The sequence below is a fragment of the Ahaetulla prasina genome, chromosome 4 (genome assembly GCF_028640845.1).
Source record: "Ahaetulla prasina isolate Xishuangbanna chromosome 4, ASM2864084v1, whole genome shotgun sequence".
NCBI lineage: Eukaryota > Metazoa > Chordata > Lepidosauria > Squamata > Colubridae > Ahaetulla > Ahaetulla prasina.
Window position 1 is genome coordinate 143,741,521 of NC_080542.1, and position 19,796 is coordinate 143,761,316.

The window sequence follows — 19,796 nt, forward strand, 5'->3', positions numbered from 1 at the left end:
TTGCACAGTTTAAAATTGTTTTCTGCCTTACATTCCAGAAATACTACTTTTAAGACCTTTTCCACTAAAGATTAATTTGCTCGTAAAAACACTGACCAGGTTAATTAACCTACTTCTCCCTCAAAACAAACAAGATGTATATTAGCTCTAAAAACCGCACAATTACAGGTAGTTCTGAACTTACAACAATCCATTTAGTGACCATTCAAAATTACAAAGGCACTGAAAAAAGTGACTTTCACACTTACGACCATGGTCACATGATCAAAATTCAGACATGCTACATCCGGTTCATATTTATGACAGCTGCCGTGCCTAAGGGTCATGACATTCCCCTTTTGCGAACCTTATGACAAGCAAAGCCAATGAGGAAGCCAGAGTCACCTAACAACGATGTTATTAACTTAATAACTCCAGGATTCACTTAACAACAGTGGAAAGAAAAGTCATAAAATGGGGTAAGTCCACTTAATAAATGTTTTACTTAGCAACATAAATTTTGGGCACAACTGTGGTCGCAACAGGAGGATTATCTCTATTAAAGGAACGAAAGTAGGTATGAAAGTGAGTTGAGGACACAGGTAGTCCTTGATTTATGACCAGTCACATAATTTATTTATTTATTTATTTATTTATTTATTTTTCAAATTTATATACCGCCCTATCTCCCTAAGGACTCAGGGCGGTTCACAGACAGTTAAAATACATATAAATACAGATTAAAAACAACAATTAAAAAACTTATTCTATTGCCCAAATTTAAAATAATATAAATAATAAAAACCCCTTAAAACCCATAACTTTAAAATCTAATCCAGTCCCGCGCAGATGAATAAGTGTGTTTTAAGCTCGCGACGAAAGGTTCGGAGGTCCGGAAGTTGACGAAGTCCTGGAGGGAGTTCGTTCCAGAGGGTGGGAGCCCCCACAGAGAAGGCCCTTCCCCTGGGTGTCGCCAGACGGCACTGCCTAGCTGACGGCACCCTGAGGAGTCCCTCTCTGTGAGAGCGCACGGGTCGGTGGGAGGTATTTGGTAGCAGTAGGCGGTCCCGTAAATAGCCCGGCCCTATGCCATGGAGCGCTTTAAAGATTGTCACCAGCACTTTGAAGCGCACCCGGAAGGCCACAGGTAGCCAGTGCAGTCTGCGCAGGATAGGTGTAACACGGGAGCCACGAGGGGCTCCCTCTATCACCCGCGCAGCCGCATTCTGGACTAACTGAAGCTTCCGGATGCCCCTCAAGGGGAGCCCCATGTAGAGAGCATTGCAGTAATCCAGGCGAGACGTCACGAGGGCGTGAGTGACCGTGCATAAGGCATCCCGGTCTAGAAAGGGGCGCAACTGGTGCACCAGGCGAACCTGGTGGAAAGCTCTCCTGGAGACGGCCGTCAAATGGTCTTCAAAAGACAGCCGTTCATCCAGGAGAACGCCCAGATTGCGCACCCTCTCCATCGGGCCAGTGACTCGCCCCAACAGTCAGCCGAGGACTCAGCTGACTGTACCGGGATGCCGCATCCACAGCCACTCTGTCTTGGAAGGATTGAGCTTGAGCCTGTTTCTCCCCATCCAGACCTGACGGCTTCCAAACACCGGGACAGCACTCGATAGCTTCATTGGGGTGGCCCGTGTGAAAAGTACAGCTGGGTGTCATCAGCGACAGCTGGTACCTCACACCAAGCCACTGATGATCTCACCCAGCGGCTTCATATAGATGTTGAACAGAAGGCGAGAGAATCGACCCCCGCGGCACCCCACAAGTGAGGCGCCTGGGCCGACCTCTGCCCCCTGTCAACACCGTCTGCGACCGATCGGAGAGATAGGAGGAGAACCACCGATAAACGGTGCCTCCCACTCCCAATCCCTCCAACCGCGCAGCAGGATACCATGGTCGATGGTATCGAAAGCCGCTGAGAGGTCTAATAGGACCAGGACAGAGGAACAACCCTATCCCTGGCCCTCCAGAGATCATCCACCAACGCGACCAAAGCCGTCTCAGTGCTGTAGCCGGGCCGGAAACCGGACTGGAACGGGTCTAGATAGACAGTTTCATCCAGGTGCAGGGGAAACTGATATGCCACCATACTTTCTACAACCTTCGCTGCGAAGCGAAGGTTGGAGACCGGACGATAATTACCTAAAACAGCCGGGTCCAGGGAGGGCTTCTTGAGGAGGGGCCTCACCACCGCCTCTTTCAAGGCGGCCGGAAAGACTCCCTCCAACAAGGAGGCACTCGTAATCGCCTGGAGCCAGCCTCGTGTCACCTCCTGAGTGGCCAGCACCAGCCAGGAGGGGCATGGGTCCAGTAAATACGTGGTGGCATTCAGCCTACCCAACAACCTGTCCATGTCCTCGGGAGCCACAGGGTCAAACTCATCCCAGAAAATGTCACCAAGAGCACCCTCAGACGCCTCATCTGAATCGTCACAATTTTGGTCTAGATCGTCTCGAAGCTGAACGATTTTATCGTATAGATAACCGTTAAACTCCTCAGCACATAATGATTGAAGTAATGTCAGACTGCCCCAAAATCCCAATAACTGCCTTCTCTGTGGCGACTTGACTGTATTTTGGGTGTTCTGCAACTGGCTCACATTTACAGCTAAGTCCCATGACTGAAATTTACAATGTTTTTTTATCAGAAACCAAGATTTACTCCCCGTTTTCAGCAAAAACTGAACTAATAGGGATCAATGGGTTTATGTAATGACCACAGGGTTTGCTTAAAAATAGCAGCAAAAAAGGTTGTAAAAATCAGTTCAGTCAGGGGATGATCTGCTCTAGGACCATCATGACTGTAATTGCTCCATTATGGTCGTTAAAGATGAGGACTTTGTATATAGTACTTTGTGGCTGCTATAAAGAGTAGCTGATTTCCTCCTTAGGGTTATTTGGGAGATGAAAATAACAATGCCAGCAAAGTGTGTCCCCTTATATAACATATTGTATCAATTACACCAGACTTAGAATCTGATGCATGCTTCTAGTTGTTACAAACTTCAAAATAATTTAGTGGAGCTGGAAAAAACAGTTTTTTGAAAAAAGGCATTACCAACCGTGGCAATTTTAAGATGTATGGCATTCATCTTCTGGAATTCCTCAACAAGTTTCTGGCTGAGAAATTCTGGGAGTTAGATGTCCATCCATGTTAAAGTTGCCATGGCTGAGATACTGGTTTGCATCAGCATTAAAAGAGTCACATCACTTCTATTGTGCAAGAATATGATTATCCATCCAGTGTTTCCCAATTTGGCCACTTCTAAATGTGTACACTTTTAACTCCCAGAATCCCCCAGCCAGAATCTTTGCTGCTGGGCATTCTGGGAGTTGAAGACATATTTTTAACCCAGCCATTATCTCTGCATGGGTATTGTGCCTGGTTTTCTTTAGAATTTTCTTTACTGCTGATGGGTGCTCTTTGTAATTTAGTTTTGCTATTTTAAGTATCTTAAGGAGGGAATGCAAGCTGACTTGAGTCTCTCTGGATGAGAGTAACGTACAAATCCTAGTAAAGAAACAGTTTGCCTGAGAGAGGAGAGGTTTTAATCTGGCAAGAACCATTTAGAGTGAATATTTATGTACTGTATTAAAAGACAATAAATGAAGTATCTAAAGTAATTGCCAACAGGATCGCTAATATGTTAATACTAAATCTAGATATTTTTTTCCAGATATTTTCAATCATCCAGTTTAGGATGCTGGAGGAATAACAGAAACTGTGGCAAATGTGCTATTTAGGAGAGGTTTTAGTATACATACAAAGACCTACAGTACATATATATAAATTAAAGGTATTATTGGTTCCAAAGCATGGAACATATTCTGAAGCTGCCACAAAGAAGACAGTTAAAATTCCTTCCTCCCTCCCTCCCTTTTTCTGTCTGTCTGCCTATTCAGTTGATAGCTGCTGATCCAGTTCTACAGAGGAATTATTGAGTCTGTCATTTGCACCTCTATAACTGTCTGGTTTGGTTCTGCAACCCAACAAGAAAGACACAGACTTCAGAGGATAATTAGAACTGCAGAAAAAATAATTGCTCCCAACCTGCCTTCCATTGAGGACCTGTATACTGCACGAATCAAGAAGAGGGCCGTGAAAATATTTACAGATCCCTCATATCCTGGACAACTGTTTCAACTCCTACCCTCAAAACGACGCTATAGAGCATTGCACACCAGAACAACTAGACACAAGAACAGTTTTTTCCCGAAGGCCATCACCCTGCTAAACAAATAATTCCATCAACACTGTCAAACTATTTACTAAATCTGCACTACTATTAATCTTCTCATTGTTCCCATCACCAATCTCTTTCCACTTATGACTGTAACTTTGTTGCTGGCTAATCCTTATGATTTATATTGATATATTGACCATCAATTGTGTTGTAAATATTGTACCTTGATGAAGGTATCTTTTCTTTTATGTACACTGAGAGCATATGAACCAAGACAAATTCCTTGTGTGTCCAATTACACTTGGCCAATAAAAAATTCTATTCTATTCTATTCTATTCTATTCTATTCTATTCTATTCTCTTCTCTTCTCTCTCTCTCACAGGCTGTGTGAATAACCAGCATTGTAAAAAAGAGAAATGTTTACACCTCTGACTCCAAAATCCCCTAAAAGGCCCATTTGCTCACCTTTGCATTAATAAAATTGCTAGTTAGGCTTCAGTTCTGAAAGGTGGGGGGGCAGGAGAGCTAATTGTGCATCACTTTAGAACAGACTTGGCAACTTTAAGACTTGTGGACTTCAACTCCCAGAACTGGCTGGAGAATTCTGGGAGTTGGAGTCCACAAGTCTTAAAGCTGCCAAGTTTGGGGACTCCTGCTTTAGAAAGAAAGCAAAGCAGGGGCAGTATTTACAACAGCAACTATTGGGTCAGAAGGCCAAAAACATCAACAACTGCCTCAGATGCAATTGTAGATAACACATTTTCAACCCTAAAGCCTGCTTGTCAATTGTAAAGGTTGCGCTGAAGGACAGTTTCTACTCTCCTCCCAGCAAGACTTTGAAACAGCTTCTTGATGGGCTTCAAGAGCCAAAATCCCATCACGATCCAACTTCTAAATCCCAAGTCGCAATTTTACTTTACCTTCCGTTGATCAAGCTTATTAGCTTAGTGTGCTATACGAGAATAAATTCCGTAGCTGCAACACACTGTACACGCTGTTTGTCTCCCATCGGCCTTTTCTCTCTCCAAAAACCCCTGATCCAACTTCATAAAGCCCACTTATCCAGAGTTTATTTTTAACTGAAATTATAATTTATTCATTAGCTCCCATGAAGATCTGGTCTTGAAATGGCTCGAGGCTTTTAAAAAAGGGGAAGATAAAAGGTTTCTCCAGTCCAGCCTCTAGGGAGCAGAGCTCATCTCTGTCTCTTAGCCGAAGGAGCTAAGGAGCATTGTCTAAAGATGGTTCTGTGGTCATGTGGCCAGCATGGCTATACACAGAGATAAGTAGTGGGTTTCAAAATTTTTTACTACCTGTAAAAATTCTGTATTAAAAAGGTAAAAAGTAGGCTTGGTGGCATGGCAGGGGAAGGATGCTGTAAAATCTCCATTCCTACCCCACTCCAGGGGAAGGATACTGCAAAATCCCCATTCCAGGGTAAGGATACTGCAAAATCCCCATTTCTTCCCCATCAGCTGGGACTCAGGAGGCGGAGAATAGATGGGGGCGGAGCCAGTCAGAATTTTTACTACCGGTTCTCCGAACTACTCAAAATTTCCGCTACCGGTTCTTCAGAACTGGTCAGAACCTGCTGAAACCCATCTCTGACAGAGACGCACCTCCCAACGAAGTGGCACCTATTTATCTATTTGCATGCTTTTGCACTTTAAGAACTACGTAATTTCTGATCTGCGCTGATAAAAGCCCTGTATCTTATTTTAGAAACGAATATGGGCAGTCCTCGACTTTCAATCTTTTGTTTACTGACTGCTCAAAGTTACAGCGGCACTGAAAAAATTAAGAGACTTATGACCAACTTGCAGGCTGAATGGCCTTTGCATTCCCGTGCAGGTCACCTGATTCCCATGCAGGTCACCTGATCAAAATTCAGATGCTTGGCCACTGGCTCATTCTTATGAAGGTCTCGCTCCACTCATGCCACAGAGGAGGCTATGCTGCGGGTCCTTTAGCCTGATATTCTGTCTGGCGGTGCCCAGAAGGAGGGCCTTTTCTGCTGTAGCTCCTGCTCTCTGGAACATTTTGCCCCCCACCTGCACCTCCAATGCGAGGATGACTGCAACCTTCCTATCCTTCTGGAAGGGCCTCAGGACCTGGCTCTGGCATTTGGCCTGGGGCTCCATTGGGGGAGCAGTACAGTGGAGGTGGCTGATCCAGTAACAACAGATCCCACCTCTCCCCACTCCGTCCCATCCCTCCCCAGGTGTCCTTAGATTTTAAACTTTCGTTATAATTTATTTATGTTTTAATTATATATCTACAGGCATATTTTTATGATTGCAAGCCACCCAGAGTGACCTTATGGTAAGATGGGAGGATAATAAATTAGAAACAAACCAACAAATATTCCTACCCATGCTGGATTTGCTCACTGGAGTAGAACTGCTAACTGAAGAAGCTCTCTTTAAAATCTATGTGGTAAATTCAGTTTCAGTGGGGTAAGACCCAGCTTACGCAAGAACAGTTTACGCATGGGTTGAATTTCAATTCCCATAATCTCTCACCAGCTGCTAAAGATTATGGGAATTGACGTCCAACACAACCAAAAGGTACCAGCTTGAAGATGAGTGGTGTGTAGTTTTGCAATTAGCACTTAACTTAGTAGTAGAGCCTTGTAGAAACATTGTGGTGTTTGAATTGGAGGGCGAGGAGGTAGAGTTTTAATGGGGGAGGCTATGTGGGGTGGTAAACTCATATAGTCATATCTATATATCTACAATGAATACATAATATATATAAGACCATGAATATTAGTGCATCAACTGGGTGATTTTGGATCAGTACCTGTTTCAGCTCAATCCATTTACAGGGTGGTTTTGGGAAAAAGAGAAGGGAAGTACAGATTTTCCTCGCTTAGTGACCCTTTGAAGTTATGACAGATCTCTCCAGAGCTAATACAACCTGTTTTGGAAATTCCACAACCATAACCTGCATACCTCATGGTCATGTAATCTCATTTTGGATGCCAGCTCACATTTATGGCCATTTGCAGTGTCCTACAGTCACATGGTTGCAAATTTTGGCATGGGGAGGTTTTCTGTTTTGTTTTGGTTTTGCTGGTTTCTGATTTTTCCTTCCGGTTTTTTGGCAAGAAACACCCATTGAATAAAATCAAATTGCTTAACTGTGGATGAATTCAGAATGACTGCAACAAAGATTGAAAAAACCGAATGCTGTTACTTGGTGAGCAGCTTAACAACTGCAACAACTTACCACCATAATTCTGCGCTCAATCATGGTCGTAAGTTGAAGACTACCCATATTATGTATGCTGTCTTGAGTTTTTAAAAAATTGGCATATAAATCAAATAAATATTGGTGTGAGGGGTGGTATTTCCTTGCGGCAATCATTCTTGTGTCATTTTTCCATCTGTGTTGATTATCCAGGTATTGCTTTATTGGAAATAAATTTGAAAAGTATTGAAAACCATTAAGACGGCAAATAAAGAAACGGCATAGGAGAACAGGGTTGTTTCGGAGAGCAAACGTATTAAAGCACATTCTCTAGGCACTTATTTATCTGGAAGAAAGTTATTTCTGTGGTCTCCCAAATCCTTTTAGGCATCTTCTCTGTAACTGAGCATCTTCAGTGCCACTGAAAAGCAGGTTTTAAAAATAGAAACACAGAGATTGCAAGCCGGTGAATGAGTTTGTAACAAGGGGCAAGTTGCTGGAATTCTAAACCAAGCTAGTCTCTCAGTCCTGCCGCCTCTGAACTGCATTTTTATCTTATCTGGTTAAACTACTATTAATTTTTTTCCCACAGGGTGTTCAAGGTGTGTCTCTTCCTTGGCTCAATCAAGAATGCTGTTTCAAATAGTCTTTTGTGGGGGCAGGAAAGGTGAAATCTTTTCGCTCAAGGAAAGAAAATGTGGCCTAAATGAAATTAAATATGAATATATCGGGGGGGGGGGGGTGTGTTTTTTTGGAAATGTACAAACTGTTGTTAGCCAGGTTGCTTCTGGCGATGGAACGGAAGTCCAGTTTTGGAAACAGGGGTTGATTTAAGAGCTGGATTTTTGAGATTCAGAAATGAGAGAACAGCCAATATGTGCTGATTTTTTTTTTTCATTGTAGGAATTTAGGGAGAGTCCTACAGCAAATACCAGTTTTGTTTCTAATGAAGATAGTTTGTAAGCCAGAAGCAAATTCCCCCCCCCCTTTTCTTTGACAGTAGACATTTATTTTCCTTTTTTAAAAAAAACAATTTCAACGTAGGAAAAAATTCTCGCAACATTAACACTCTCATACAGTTTGGCACCCTCGAGTTAGCTTCACAGTGTCTCAAATAGTTTTTATGTATATCCTTTCGTCTGCTTCTTCTGCACAACCATTAATCTAATTTGGCTTTGTTCATGCCTTGCTGTGAGGGATCGGTTCTTTAATTGTGACTTACTTTGCAATTTACCAAATCAGTGAAGCCACAAATGATAGATTTTAGTTCACAATGGCCGGTTCTCCTGGCACTCTTAACCTCAAATCACAGAAAGTGTTTTGTGGCCTCGAGCAGAGTTTCTCAAACTTGCTAATTTAAGATGTGTAGACTCCAACTCCCAGAATTCCCTAGCCAGCATTCCTAAAGCAATGTGTGAATGTAACAGTTCACATCTACAGTTGCTTTTCCTTCGGTCTGATACCAATGTTTTTGCCTGCTTTCTGTAGGTAATCTATTTATTATTTATTTATTTATTTATTTATTTATTTATTTATTTATTTATTTATTTATTTATTTATTTATTTATTTATTTATTATTCAAATTTTTATACTGCCCTTCTCCGAGGACTCAGGGCGGTGTACATCACAAATAAAACATAGATACCAAAAAAGTTAAAATACAAAATTGGTTAAAAAACTGATTCAATGCTTTAAATAATTAAAATAAAGATATAAAATACTAAAAATACTAAAAGCCCCACTAAAAACCCTCAATAAAAACGTTAAGCCAGCCCTGCTTGATGAAAAAAGAAAGTTTTGAGCTCACGTTTAAAGGTCCGAATCTTCGGACCTTTAAATCTTCGAATTAGGATCAATTGCTTAGTGATTGTTCGAAATTATGGTGGGTACTTATGGTGGGTACTAGGGGGTACTTGCAACCTGTCGGCTATTCCCCCCTCAGAGTCACATAATTGTACTTCGGGGGCTTGACAGTTATGCCTGTTTCACATGATCACATTTTAAGATAGTTTTGTGAAAAAAATGGCATTTACTTTCAGCGTCTTTGGCTCGAGGCTCATGAATTAATTAGGGCATCTTTTGGAAACTTCACATTCAGTTTTTGGCAAAATCAGGCTATCATGAACCATGGTTTTGCTTAACGACTGATGCAGAAAAGAGGGTAAAATCTGGTCCAACTCACTTTATGACTGTCACAACTTAGGACCATAGTGAGCACTCTCCCTTACAGTCTTAACTTGAGGATTACCTATACCCCTCTATTAGGATTTCTTCCCAAGATGTCTTCCTTGCACTTATTTTGAACAAAAATTGTCATTTTTAAAGTCCTTCTATTACTTTTCCACATGACAACTCATGTATGTCAAATGTTTCCTGCTATGTAAGGTGTGAGCAGATTCTTTGTACAAAGTTTCCAGTTTCTGCAAAGAACCAATTCCTACCGAGCTTCCTTATCAGCAGATGTATCTGTTCAAGGCTTGTATTTAACCTGGGGATTACACAATTGTTCAGTTTTTTTTTTTAAAGAAAAACAACGCAGGGATTAGCACTGCAGAATTTCCCATGTTAAAAAGTGGAGCTTTGATTCCCTTTTTCGACAATGCAAGTAGTCCTTGACTTACAACCATAGCTGAGCCCAACAATTCTGTTGCTAAGCCAAAAAACAAACCCCAGAACCAGTCCAATTGCCTAAGTGACACACTTGCTAAGCAAGTTTTGTCCTGTTTCACCACTTTTCTTGTCACAAGTGAATCACAGCAGTTATTAAGTTAGTAACATGGTTGTTAAGGGAACCTGGTTTCCCCACTGACTTTTATTTTATTTATTTTATTTTATTAATCGTATTTATATACCGCCCTATCTCCCGAAGGACTCAGGGCGGTTCACAGGCAAATAAAAACACATAAATACAGATTAAAATAACAATTAAAAAAACTTATTCTAAAAGGCCGAATGTTTAAAAACAATATAAAAAAAATAAAACCCATTTAAAACCAATAAATTTAAAATCTAATCCAGTCCTGCGCAGATGAATAAGTGTGTTTTAAGCTCGCGACGGAAGGTTCGGAGGTCCGGAAGTTTACGAAGTCCTGGGGGTAGTTCGTTCCAGAGGGTGGGAGCCCCCGCAGAGAAGGCCCTTCCTGGGCCAGACAACACTGCCTCGCTGACGGCACCTGAGGAGTCCCTCTGTGAGAGCGCACGGGTCGGTGGGAGGTATTTGCAGCAGTAGGCGGTCCCGTAAATAACCCGGCCCTATGCCATGGAGCGCTTTAAAGATTGTCCAGCACCTTGAAGCGCACCCGAAGGCCACAGGTAGCCAGTGCAGTCTGCACAGGATAGGTGTCACACGGGAGCCACGAGGCTCCTCTATCACCCGCGCAGCCGCATTCTGACTAACTGCAGCCTCCGGATGCCCTTCAAGGGAGCCCCATGTAGAGCGTTGCAGTAATCCAGGCGAGACGTCACGAGGGCGTGAGTGACCGTGCATAGGCATCCCGGTCTAGAAAGGCGCAACTGGCGCACCAGGCGAACCTGGTAGAACGCTCTCCTGGAGCGGCCGTCAAATGATCTTCCAGAGACAGCCGTCATCCAGGAGGACGCCAAGTTGCGCACCTCTCCATCGGGGCCAATGACTCGCCTCCAACAGTCAGCCGTGGACTCAGTTGACTGTACCGGGATGCCGGCATCCACCGCCACTCTGTCTTGGAGGGATTGGGCTTGAGCCTGTTTCTCCCCATCCAGACCCCTACGGCTTCCAGACCCCCGGGCAGCACTTCGGTAGCTTCGTTGGGGTGGTCCGTGGAAAAGTACAGCTGGGTGTCATCCGCATAGCTGGTACCTCACACGAAGCCACTGATGATCTCACCCAGCGGCTTCATATAGATGTTGAACAGAAGGCGAGAGAATCGACCCTGCGGCACCCCACAAGTGAGGCGCCTTGGAGCCGACCTCTGCCCCCCTGTCAACACCGTCTGTGACCGATCGGAGAGATAGGAGGAGAACCACCGATAAACGGTGCCTCCCACTCCCAATCCCTCCAACCGGCGCAGCAGGATACCATGGTCGATTTGCTTGCCAGAAGGTCCCGAAAGGGGATCACGTGACCCCAGGACACAGCAACCGATATAAATACATGCCAGCTGCCAAGTCGCCAAATTCTGATCACATGATCACAGGGAGGCTGCAATGGTCGTAAGTATAAAAAAAAAAAAAAAACCAGTCATAATTTGCTTTTTTCAGTGCTGTTGTAACTTTGAACAGTCACTAAACGAAAGTTTATAAATTGTGGACTACCTGTAACTCAAAACTATGTTGCAAGGTCTACCAATATTTTAGAGAGTGATTAAACAGATAACTGGAGAATCAGCCTATGATTACAAGATGAAAGAAGGAAAAGTAGCCCAGAGAGAAGTCATGGGAAGTCATTCCATTTCAAGGCACGTCTGTGGAAATTCTCAGTCATGCAGAGAATCTCCACGGCTGAGAAGTCATGGACTTTCTTTGTTTTTCCTTGAAGACGTTTTGCTTCTCATCCAAGAAGCTTCTTCAGTTCTGACTGACTGAAAAACAAAGTCCAGTTGCCTCTTGAAAAAAAACCCACTGTTGGGATGGCCATTCCAAAATTCAGGGTGCCTGATAAAAGGCAAAGGCACCTGAATCTAGGGGAAATAGTCTTATCTAAAGACACAAGCAAGACAAAATGAATTATAGCTAGTCCTCAACATATGATCACAATTGAGCCCAACATTTATGTTGCTAAGTGAGAAATTTATTAAGTCAGTTTTGCCCCATTTTACGTTTTCTTGCAATAGTTGTTAAGTGAATCACTGCCGTTGTTAAATTAGTAACACGGTTGTTAAGTGGATCTGGCTTCCCCGTTGACTTAGCTTGTGAGAAGATTGTATAAGGGGATCACATGACCCCGGGAACCTGCAACCATCATAAATGAGTCAGCTGGAAAGTGTCTGAATTCTGATCACATGACCATGGGGATGCTGCAACGGTTGTAAGTGTGGGAAATGGACATAAGTCCCTTTTTTCAGTGCCGTTGTCATTTCAAGTGGTCACTAAAAAAAACTGTTGTAAATCAAAGATTACCTGTATGTTTTCCTATTCAATTTGGTACATTAACTACAAAATTTGTTTCTAGTCTACTAGTCCCCAAGCCTGTGGATAGTTTTAAAGCTGTCTTATTTTAAAACATTAATGTTTAAATGTTTTCCCCGCCATTCAATTCTCAGAGATTAGAGATTACCTCATCCCACTCTCAAAGCACAGTGCTCCACTTAGATTAGCTGAAATTTTAACAACTACACACATACCCTATTATTTATCCATTTACTTATTATATTTGAATTCTGTTGCAGTCTCAAAGGACTTCTGAGGCCTACGCTTAGGAAGAACAGCAATTATCAAAGAACAATGCCCGGGCAGCGCAGGAATAAATCATAACGTTATTATCAAAAGTCTGAAATTCAGAATCCATTTTAACTCTATTTTAACAGCCATCATAAAAATAAAAAATGAGGTCATTTTGCTAAGTCAGAGAGACTTCTGCAAATAAATTGCTACCTATCTCCTAAATTCAGTTTGAGTCCCAGCAATCCAGATTACTTTTACAGGAAGTCCTCTATTTACAATCTGATGGTGTTGGTCATAAATCGGGGCATCCACATGACCGATTTATTTTCATCACCTTTGCTGCAGTTGCCTTTAAGTGAATGAGACTATTTAAAGCAGTTGCCATAATTGTTAAGTGAATTCTGCAGCCATTAATGAACCAACTGTCCAGATTTGCTGAAAAACAGAGGTAAACATTGGTTTTTAGCAAACCCATCATGAAATTCAGTCATGTAACTGTCAGACACTACAAGTGGACGTAAATCTATTTGTTGCTAAGTATCCAACATGTGATTGCATGAGACAGCTGTTGGATCTTCAGAACTGGGCCCTAAGTACGCCCAGGAAGGTCTGTCATAACTTTGATCGGTTGTAAGTTGAGGACTATGGTGTAGCTGTGTCTACGTTTTCATGTAGCCAATTAATATTCCTATGTATCAAATACCTGCATGAGAGAATGTTTTTTGTATTTGCCCTAATAGGCTGGATGTTTTTCTTATACCCGGTTTGATCTATAAATTGCATAACATTAAAATCTTTAAAATTAATCAGCCTGAAAACATAGTCTACTTAGGTGTCTTTCAGAAAAGGTGTTGTTATTGACTTAAATAAAAAATAGATCTGCATTTTAAAATCCCTTTTTATAGTGACAAACCAAATCAAACAGCAGCAGAATTCACAAAAATCTTACCTCCACTTAGGAGCTTCATCACTAACCAAAGTTCATCTTTCACCACGAAAGAAGTATAGTAAGAGACAATATTTGGATGGTGGCACTGACTCATTGCTTGAATTTCTTTCTGAAAGAGAGGATAAAAGAGAAAGGAAAATCAACTTGCAGTTACTATTCTCTTTTAATACAACCATCCTAAGACAACACAACAGGACACCAACACAAAAACCTTCATTTGCAGAGCTTCCAATGTGTGGACTTTTTAATTCACAGAATCCCACCAGCCAGCATGGTCATTGCTAAGAATTCTGGGAGCTGAAATCTACCCACCCGGATTCAACCCAGGTTGGGAGACGTTAATATATAAGGAACAACAGCTTAATTGAATCCTGGCTAAAAGGTGGGATTTGGGAATGGATTCTAGGCCCAGCCTTTGCGAAGATATCCCAGGCAGATTAAACTACAACTCCCATAAACATACGGGATGCAGCCTTTGCTAGCAGGTGTTGGAAAATATGGGTCTGCATTCCGATCGATATACAGGTAATCCTCCACTTATGATCACTCATTTGGTGACTGTTCAAAGTTATAGAACTGCACTGAAAAAAGGAACTTAGGGCCTATCCTCACACTTACAACTGTCACAACATCCCCAGGGTCAGTGATCAAATTTCAGGTGCTCGGCGACTGGTATGTATTCATGACAGTTGCAAAATCAGGTGATCACCATTTGTGACCTTCCCAGGCAGCTTCTGACGTGCAAAGTCAGTGGGGAAAAACCAGATTTGCTTAACGACCATGTGATTCACTGAACAACTGCAGTAAATCGTTTAACAAGTGTAGCAAAAAAAAAAAAGGTTGCAATGTTGGGTATAGCTCACTTAACAACCATCTTGCCTAGTAAAAGAGATTCTGGTATCAACTGTGATCTTAAGTCAAGAATTACCTGTAGATGCAGGAGGACAGCAAATCAAATTGATTGTTTCAAATCATATTCATAAATTATTTTACAAATAAATTACAAGTAAATTTGTAAACAAATTACTTGTAAATAATTTATAAGTAAATTATTATTTGAGTTCCCAAGATGGAACCATGTTCCTTAGGGCCTCCCCTGCTTTCTCTCTGTTCCTAATATTGTTTCCATCCTCTTAAGAAAGTGACTTGGGGGAAGTAAGTAAGTTCCTGTTGGAAATCTGCAATAGAAAGTTTGGTTGGTGTCCGGTCAACGGGTGTTTTGTGATAGCCATAAGGGCTTGCGGCCACTCAAGGTGCGGTTCCCCAAAACGTGCTCCCCAAATACCAAACTTGACTGAGGTCCCCAAAAAGGTTCAGGATGTTTGCTCCATTGTGCAATGTGCAAAAAACTCATCCGCATCCAGCATACCAAGCAGAAAGGAAGTGGCATTTCTTTTAGGTTTTTTTAAAATCCCTGCTTTATTGCTTATATAACTAATTCAAGATAGCAACAGTATCTTATACTCCTTCCTTCTCCTTTGTTTCCCCAACAGAAAAACCTTTTGAGTTAGGTTGGACTGAGAGAGAGGGACTGATTCAAGTCACTCAGCAGGGCTTTCACGCCTAAGGTAGAACTACAACTCACCGTCACCTGGTGATTGGCCCAAAATCACTCAGCCAGGTTTTATGCCTAAGGCTCACTTAGAACTCACTTCTCCTAAGGATTGGGCCCAAGTCACCCAGCTGCTTTCATGCCTTAAGGCAGGACTAGAACTCACTCTCTCCTGGGAATTGGCCCAAAGACTCCCAGTCGGCTTTTACACCTAAGGTAGGATTAGAACTCAACATCTCCTGAGAACTGGCCCAAAGTCACCCATGCCTAAAATGGCACTAGAACTCACCCTCTCTTGAGAATTGACCCAAAGTCTTCTAGTCGGTTTTCACGCCTAAGGTAGAACTAGAACTCACCATTTCCTGGGGATTGGTCCAAAGTCACCCAGCTGCCTTTCATGCCTAAGGTGGGACTAGAACTCACCATCTCCTGGTTTCTAGCCTGGTACCCTAACTACTAAACCAAACTGGCTCTCCAGTTTATTTTATTATATATTCTTTACTTTCACTAAACAATGCTATCTCAGCAAGTGCTAGTACTGGCCAACTTTTCCTGGGCAGGGAAAATAAACAGGGTCTAATCTGGTTTACGGTTAGCATGCAAAGGTTTAGGGCTGTAGGCTAGACTGGGCAGTTAAAAAATACCCTGGAAAGAAATAATAATAAACCGCTGGTGTGCTGTTTGAAGAGGCTACATGAGTTTGTCTTGAAGGAAAGATTCCCTTTTCCCAAGCACCATGCTACCTGGGCAAATCTCCAAAACTTCAATCCTGATGGTTATGTAGAGAGGGAACAATAGGGATGCAGGACTACCGACTGAGGAATTGAAGAATATCCTGGAAAAAGGCAATTGGAAAATGTTGCCACTGTGTTTTCCAGCAAGCTACATGGATATACAAATAGTCCTTGACTTACATCATTTCATTTAGTGGCCGTGTAAAGTTACAACAGCACTGAAAAAAAAATGTAACTGGTTTTCACACTTACTGTGTTTCCCTGAAACTAAGACCCTGTCTTATATTTTTTTTGAACCCCGAAATAAGCGCTTGGCCTTATTTTTGGGGAGGTTTTATTATTTTGGGTCGTGTGGAGCAAGATGGGGCTCCTCTTGCTGTCTTACAGATTTCCAGCTCTGTCTCCCTAACCCTAACCAGACGAAATGGTGCAGATAGGCTGTACATGCGGTTAAATATTTTCGGGGAAGACTTAGTTTTAGAGGAGGGGGGTTATTTTTTAGCACATGACCTCAAAAGCCCTATTGGGCTTATTATCAGGGAATGTCTTATTTTCGGGGAAACAGGGTATGACCATTGCAGCATCCCCATGGTTACATGATCAAAATTTGGGCGTCTGGCTCATAATTATGGCAGTTTCAGTGTTCTAAGGGAATGTGATCACTTTTTGTGACCTGCTGGCAAGCAAAGTGTATGTATGGGGAAGCCAGATTCATTTAACAACCCTATTCTAACTTAACAACTGCATCGATTCACTTAACAACTGTGGCCAGAAAGGTTGTAAAATGGGGCCAAACTCATTTAAAATTTTCTTGCTTGGCAACAGAGATTTTGGGCTCAATTGTGGTAGTAAGTCAAGGGCCACCTGTACCTAAGCTCTGTTTGAGAAACATTTTTTAAACTGGACATGCAATTTTTTTTCTAAATGGTGGGAGAGATGAGGGTTTTTTTAAAAAAAAAAATCATAGAAGGCCACCATGCATCTGCTTATGGATCCTAAAACACAAGCATAAAAGAAAAATATTCATACTGTGGCTAAATATAAAATTGGCTCCGAGGAGGGTCCTTGTTGACCAGACAATGCTGAATACACATAATCCTTGATTTAACCATTTGTTCAGCAACCGTTCCAAGGGATGATGGTGCCGAATGAATTGCACTTACGACAAGTCCTTGGAATTGTCCTAGCAGATCTACAGTCACACGACTACAAGATGGGCGCTTGGCTATCAGTTTGCGTTTATGACTAATTGCAACACTCCGTGATCATGTGAACAGTTTTTGCAATCTCCCCTGAGGGCTTCCCTAGAAAGTCAATGGGGAAGCCAGTGGGTTGAAAATGACTGTGGTGTCCCCACCACCACCATTCATGCATCTTAAATATCCTCTTTGACCTTCCCCATGCCCCTTTCACACCCTTGATTCCCCCACTTGCCCTCCCTCACCTGCCAACTGCCAATTACTTATTTATTTTTATTTATTTATTTATTTTATTAGATTTTTATACTGCCCTTCTCCCGAAGGACTCAGGGCGGTGTACAGCCAGAAGATAAAACCCACAATATACACAGATTAAAACAGAAATTAAAACGAGCTTATTACATTTAAAAGTTTAAAACCCTAAAAATTAATAAATAACCCCAGTTAAAATTTACTAAAACTTTTAAGCCAGTCCCGCTTGAATAAATAAATGCGTTTTCAGCTCACGGCGAAAAGTCCGAAGATCAGGCACTTGGCGTAGACCAGGGGAAAGTTCGTTCCAAAGCGTAGGAGCTCCAACAGAGAAGGCCCTACCCCTGGGGGCCGCTAGCCGACATTGTTTGGCGGACGGCACCCTGAGAAGACCCTGTGTGAGCCTATGGGTCGGTGGGAGGCATAAGGTAACAGCAGGCGGGCCCGTAAATACCCGGGCCCTAAGCCATGGAGCGCTTTAAAGGTGGTAACCAAAATCTTAAAGCGCACCCGAAAGATCACAGGGATCCAGTGCAGACTGCGCAGTAGTGGTGTTACATGGGAGCAACGAGTGGCTCCCATTACTACTCGCACAGCTGCATTCTGGACTATCTGCAGCCTCCGGGTGCACTTCAAGGGCAGCCCCATGTAGAGAGCATTGCAATAATCCAAACGAGAAGTGACCAGAGCGTGAGTGACCGTGCATAAGGCATCCCAGTCAAGGAAGGGGCGCAACTGGCGGACCAAGCGTACTTGGTGAAAGGCCCTCCTGGAGACGGCCGCCAAATGATCATCAAACGACAGCCGCCCATCCAGGAGGACGCCCAAGTTGCGTACCCCTTCCATTGGGGCCAATAACTCGCCCCCAACAGTCAGCCGCGGTTGCAGCTGACTGTACCAGGGTGCCGGCATCCACAGCCACTCCGTCTTGGAGGGATTGAGCTTGAGTCTGTTTCTCCCCATCCAGACCCGTACGGCTTCCAAGCACCGGGACAGCACTTCGACAGCTTCGTTGGGGTGGTCCGGGGTGGAAAAGTACAGCTGAGTATCATCAGCGTACAGATGGTAACTCACCCCGAAACCACTGATGACCTCACCCAGCGGCTTCATGTAGATGTTGAACAGGAGAGGCGAGAGAATCGACCTCTGAGGCACCCCACAAGTAAGGCGCCTCGCGGACGATCTCTGCCCCCCTGTCAACACCATCTGCGACCGGTCAGAGAGATAGGAGGAGAACCACCGATAAACGGCACCTCCCACTCCCAAACTCTCCAACCGGTGCAGCAAGATACCATGGTCGATGGTATCAAAGGCCGCTGAGAGATCTAAAAGGACCAGGGCAGAGGAACAACCCCTATCCCTGGCCCTCCAGAGGTCATCGACCAACGTGACCAGAGCTGTCTCCGTACTATGACCGGGCCGGAAGCCGGACTGGAACGGGTCTAGATAGACAGCTTCATCCAGGTATTGGGGAAGCTGCCATGCAACTACACTCTCTACAACCTTCGCCACAAAGCGAAGGTTGGAGACTGGACGGTAATTCCCCAAAATAGCTGGATCCAGGGAAGGCTTCTTGAGGAGGGGTCTCAACACCACCTCTTTCAAGGCAGCGGGGAAAACCCCTTCCACCAAAGAAGCCTTTATAATTCCCCAGAGCCAGCCTCGTGTCACTTCCTGAGTAGCCAGTACTAACCAGGAGGGACACGGATCCAGTAAACATGTAGTTGCATGTAACCTCCCCAGCAACCTGTCCACGTCCTCGAGAGCCACAGAATCAAACTCATCCCAAACAACCTCAAAAGACGCGTCTCCATCATCTCGCTTGGATCATCACAATTTTGGTCCAAACTATCCCGAAGCTGAACGATTTTATCGTATAGATAACCGTTAAACTCCTCAGCACGTCCCTGTAAGGGGTCATCCCGTCCCTCCTGATGAAGGAGGGAACGGGTTACCCGAAACAAGGCGGCCGGGCGGTTATCTGCCGATGCAATGAGGGTGGAAACGTAGGAACGTTTCGCCTCCCTCATTGCCACTAGATAGGCCTTAGTGAAAGACCTCACTAGTGTCCGATCAGCCTCGGAATGGCTAGACCTCCAGGTGCTCTCTAGGCGTCTTCTCCGGCGTTTCATCTCCCTCAGCTCCTCGGAAAACCAAGGAGCCAATTGAGATCAAAGGACTTGCAACTTCCTGCTGGCTTCCCAACTGACTTGGTTGTAGAAAGCCTTGCCTAATGACATGGGATTTAGTTAACATCACTGAGCTGTGGTGGCACAGTGGTTAGACTCCAGTATTGCAACGCTAATTCTGCTGACTGACAACAGTTCGATTCTCACCAGCTCAAGGTTGACTCAGCCTTCCATCCTTCCGAAAATTGGTAAAAT

The 19,796-nt window shown here is 43.5% G+C and overlaps 1 protein-coding gene across 1 annotated transcript in view; it reads right to left on the bottom strand.

Moving 5' to 3' along the window:
• The window catches only part of OXSR1 (oxidative stress responsive kinase 1), a 103,270-nt gene that overhangs the window by 56,515 nt on the left and 26,959 nt on the right, over positions 1–19,796 (bottom strand). The window contains exon 3 of the mRNA XM_058180920.1: positions 13,676–13,784. Within this exon, the coding sequence (XP_058036903.1) occupies positions 13,676–13,784 (109 nt within the window). The remainder of the gene's footprint in view (positions 1–13,675; positions 13,785–19,796) is intronic.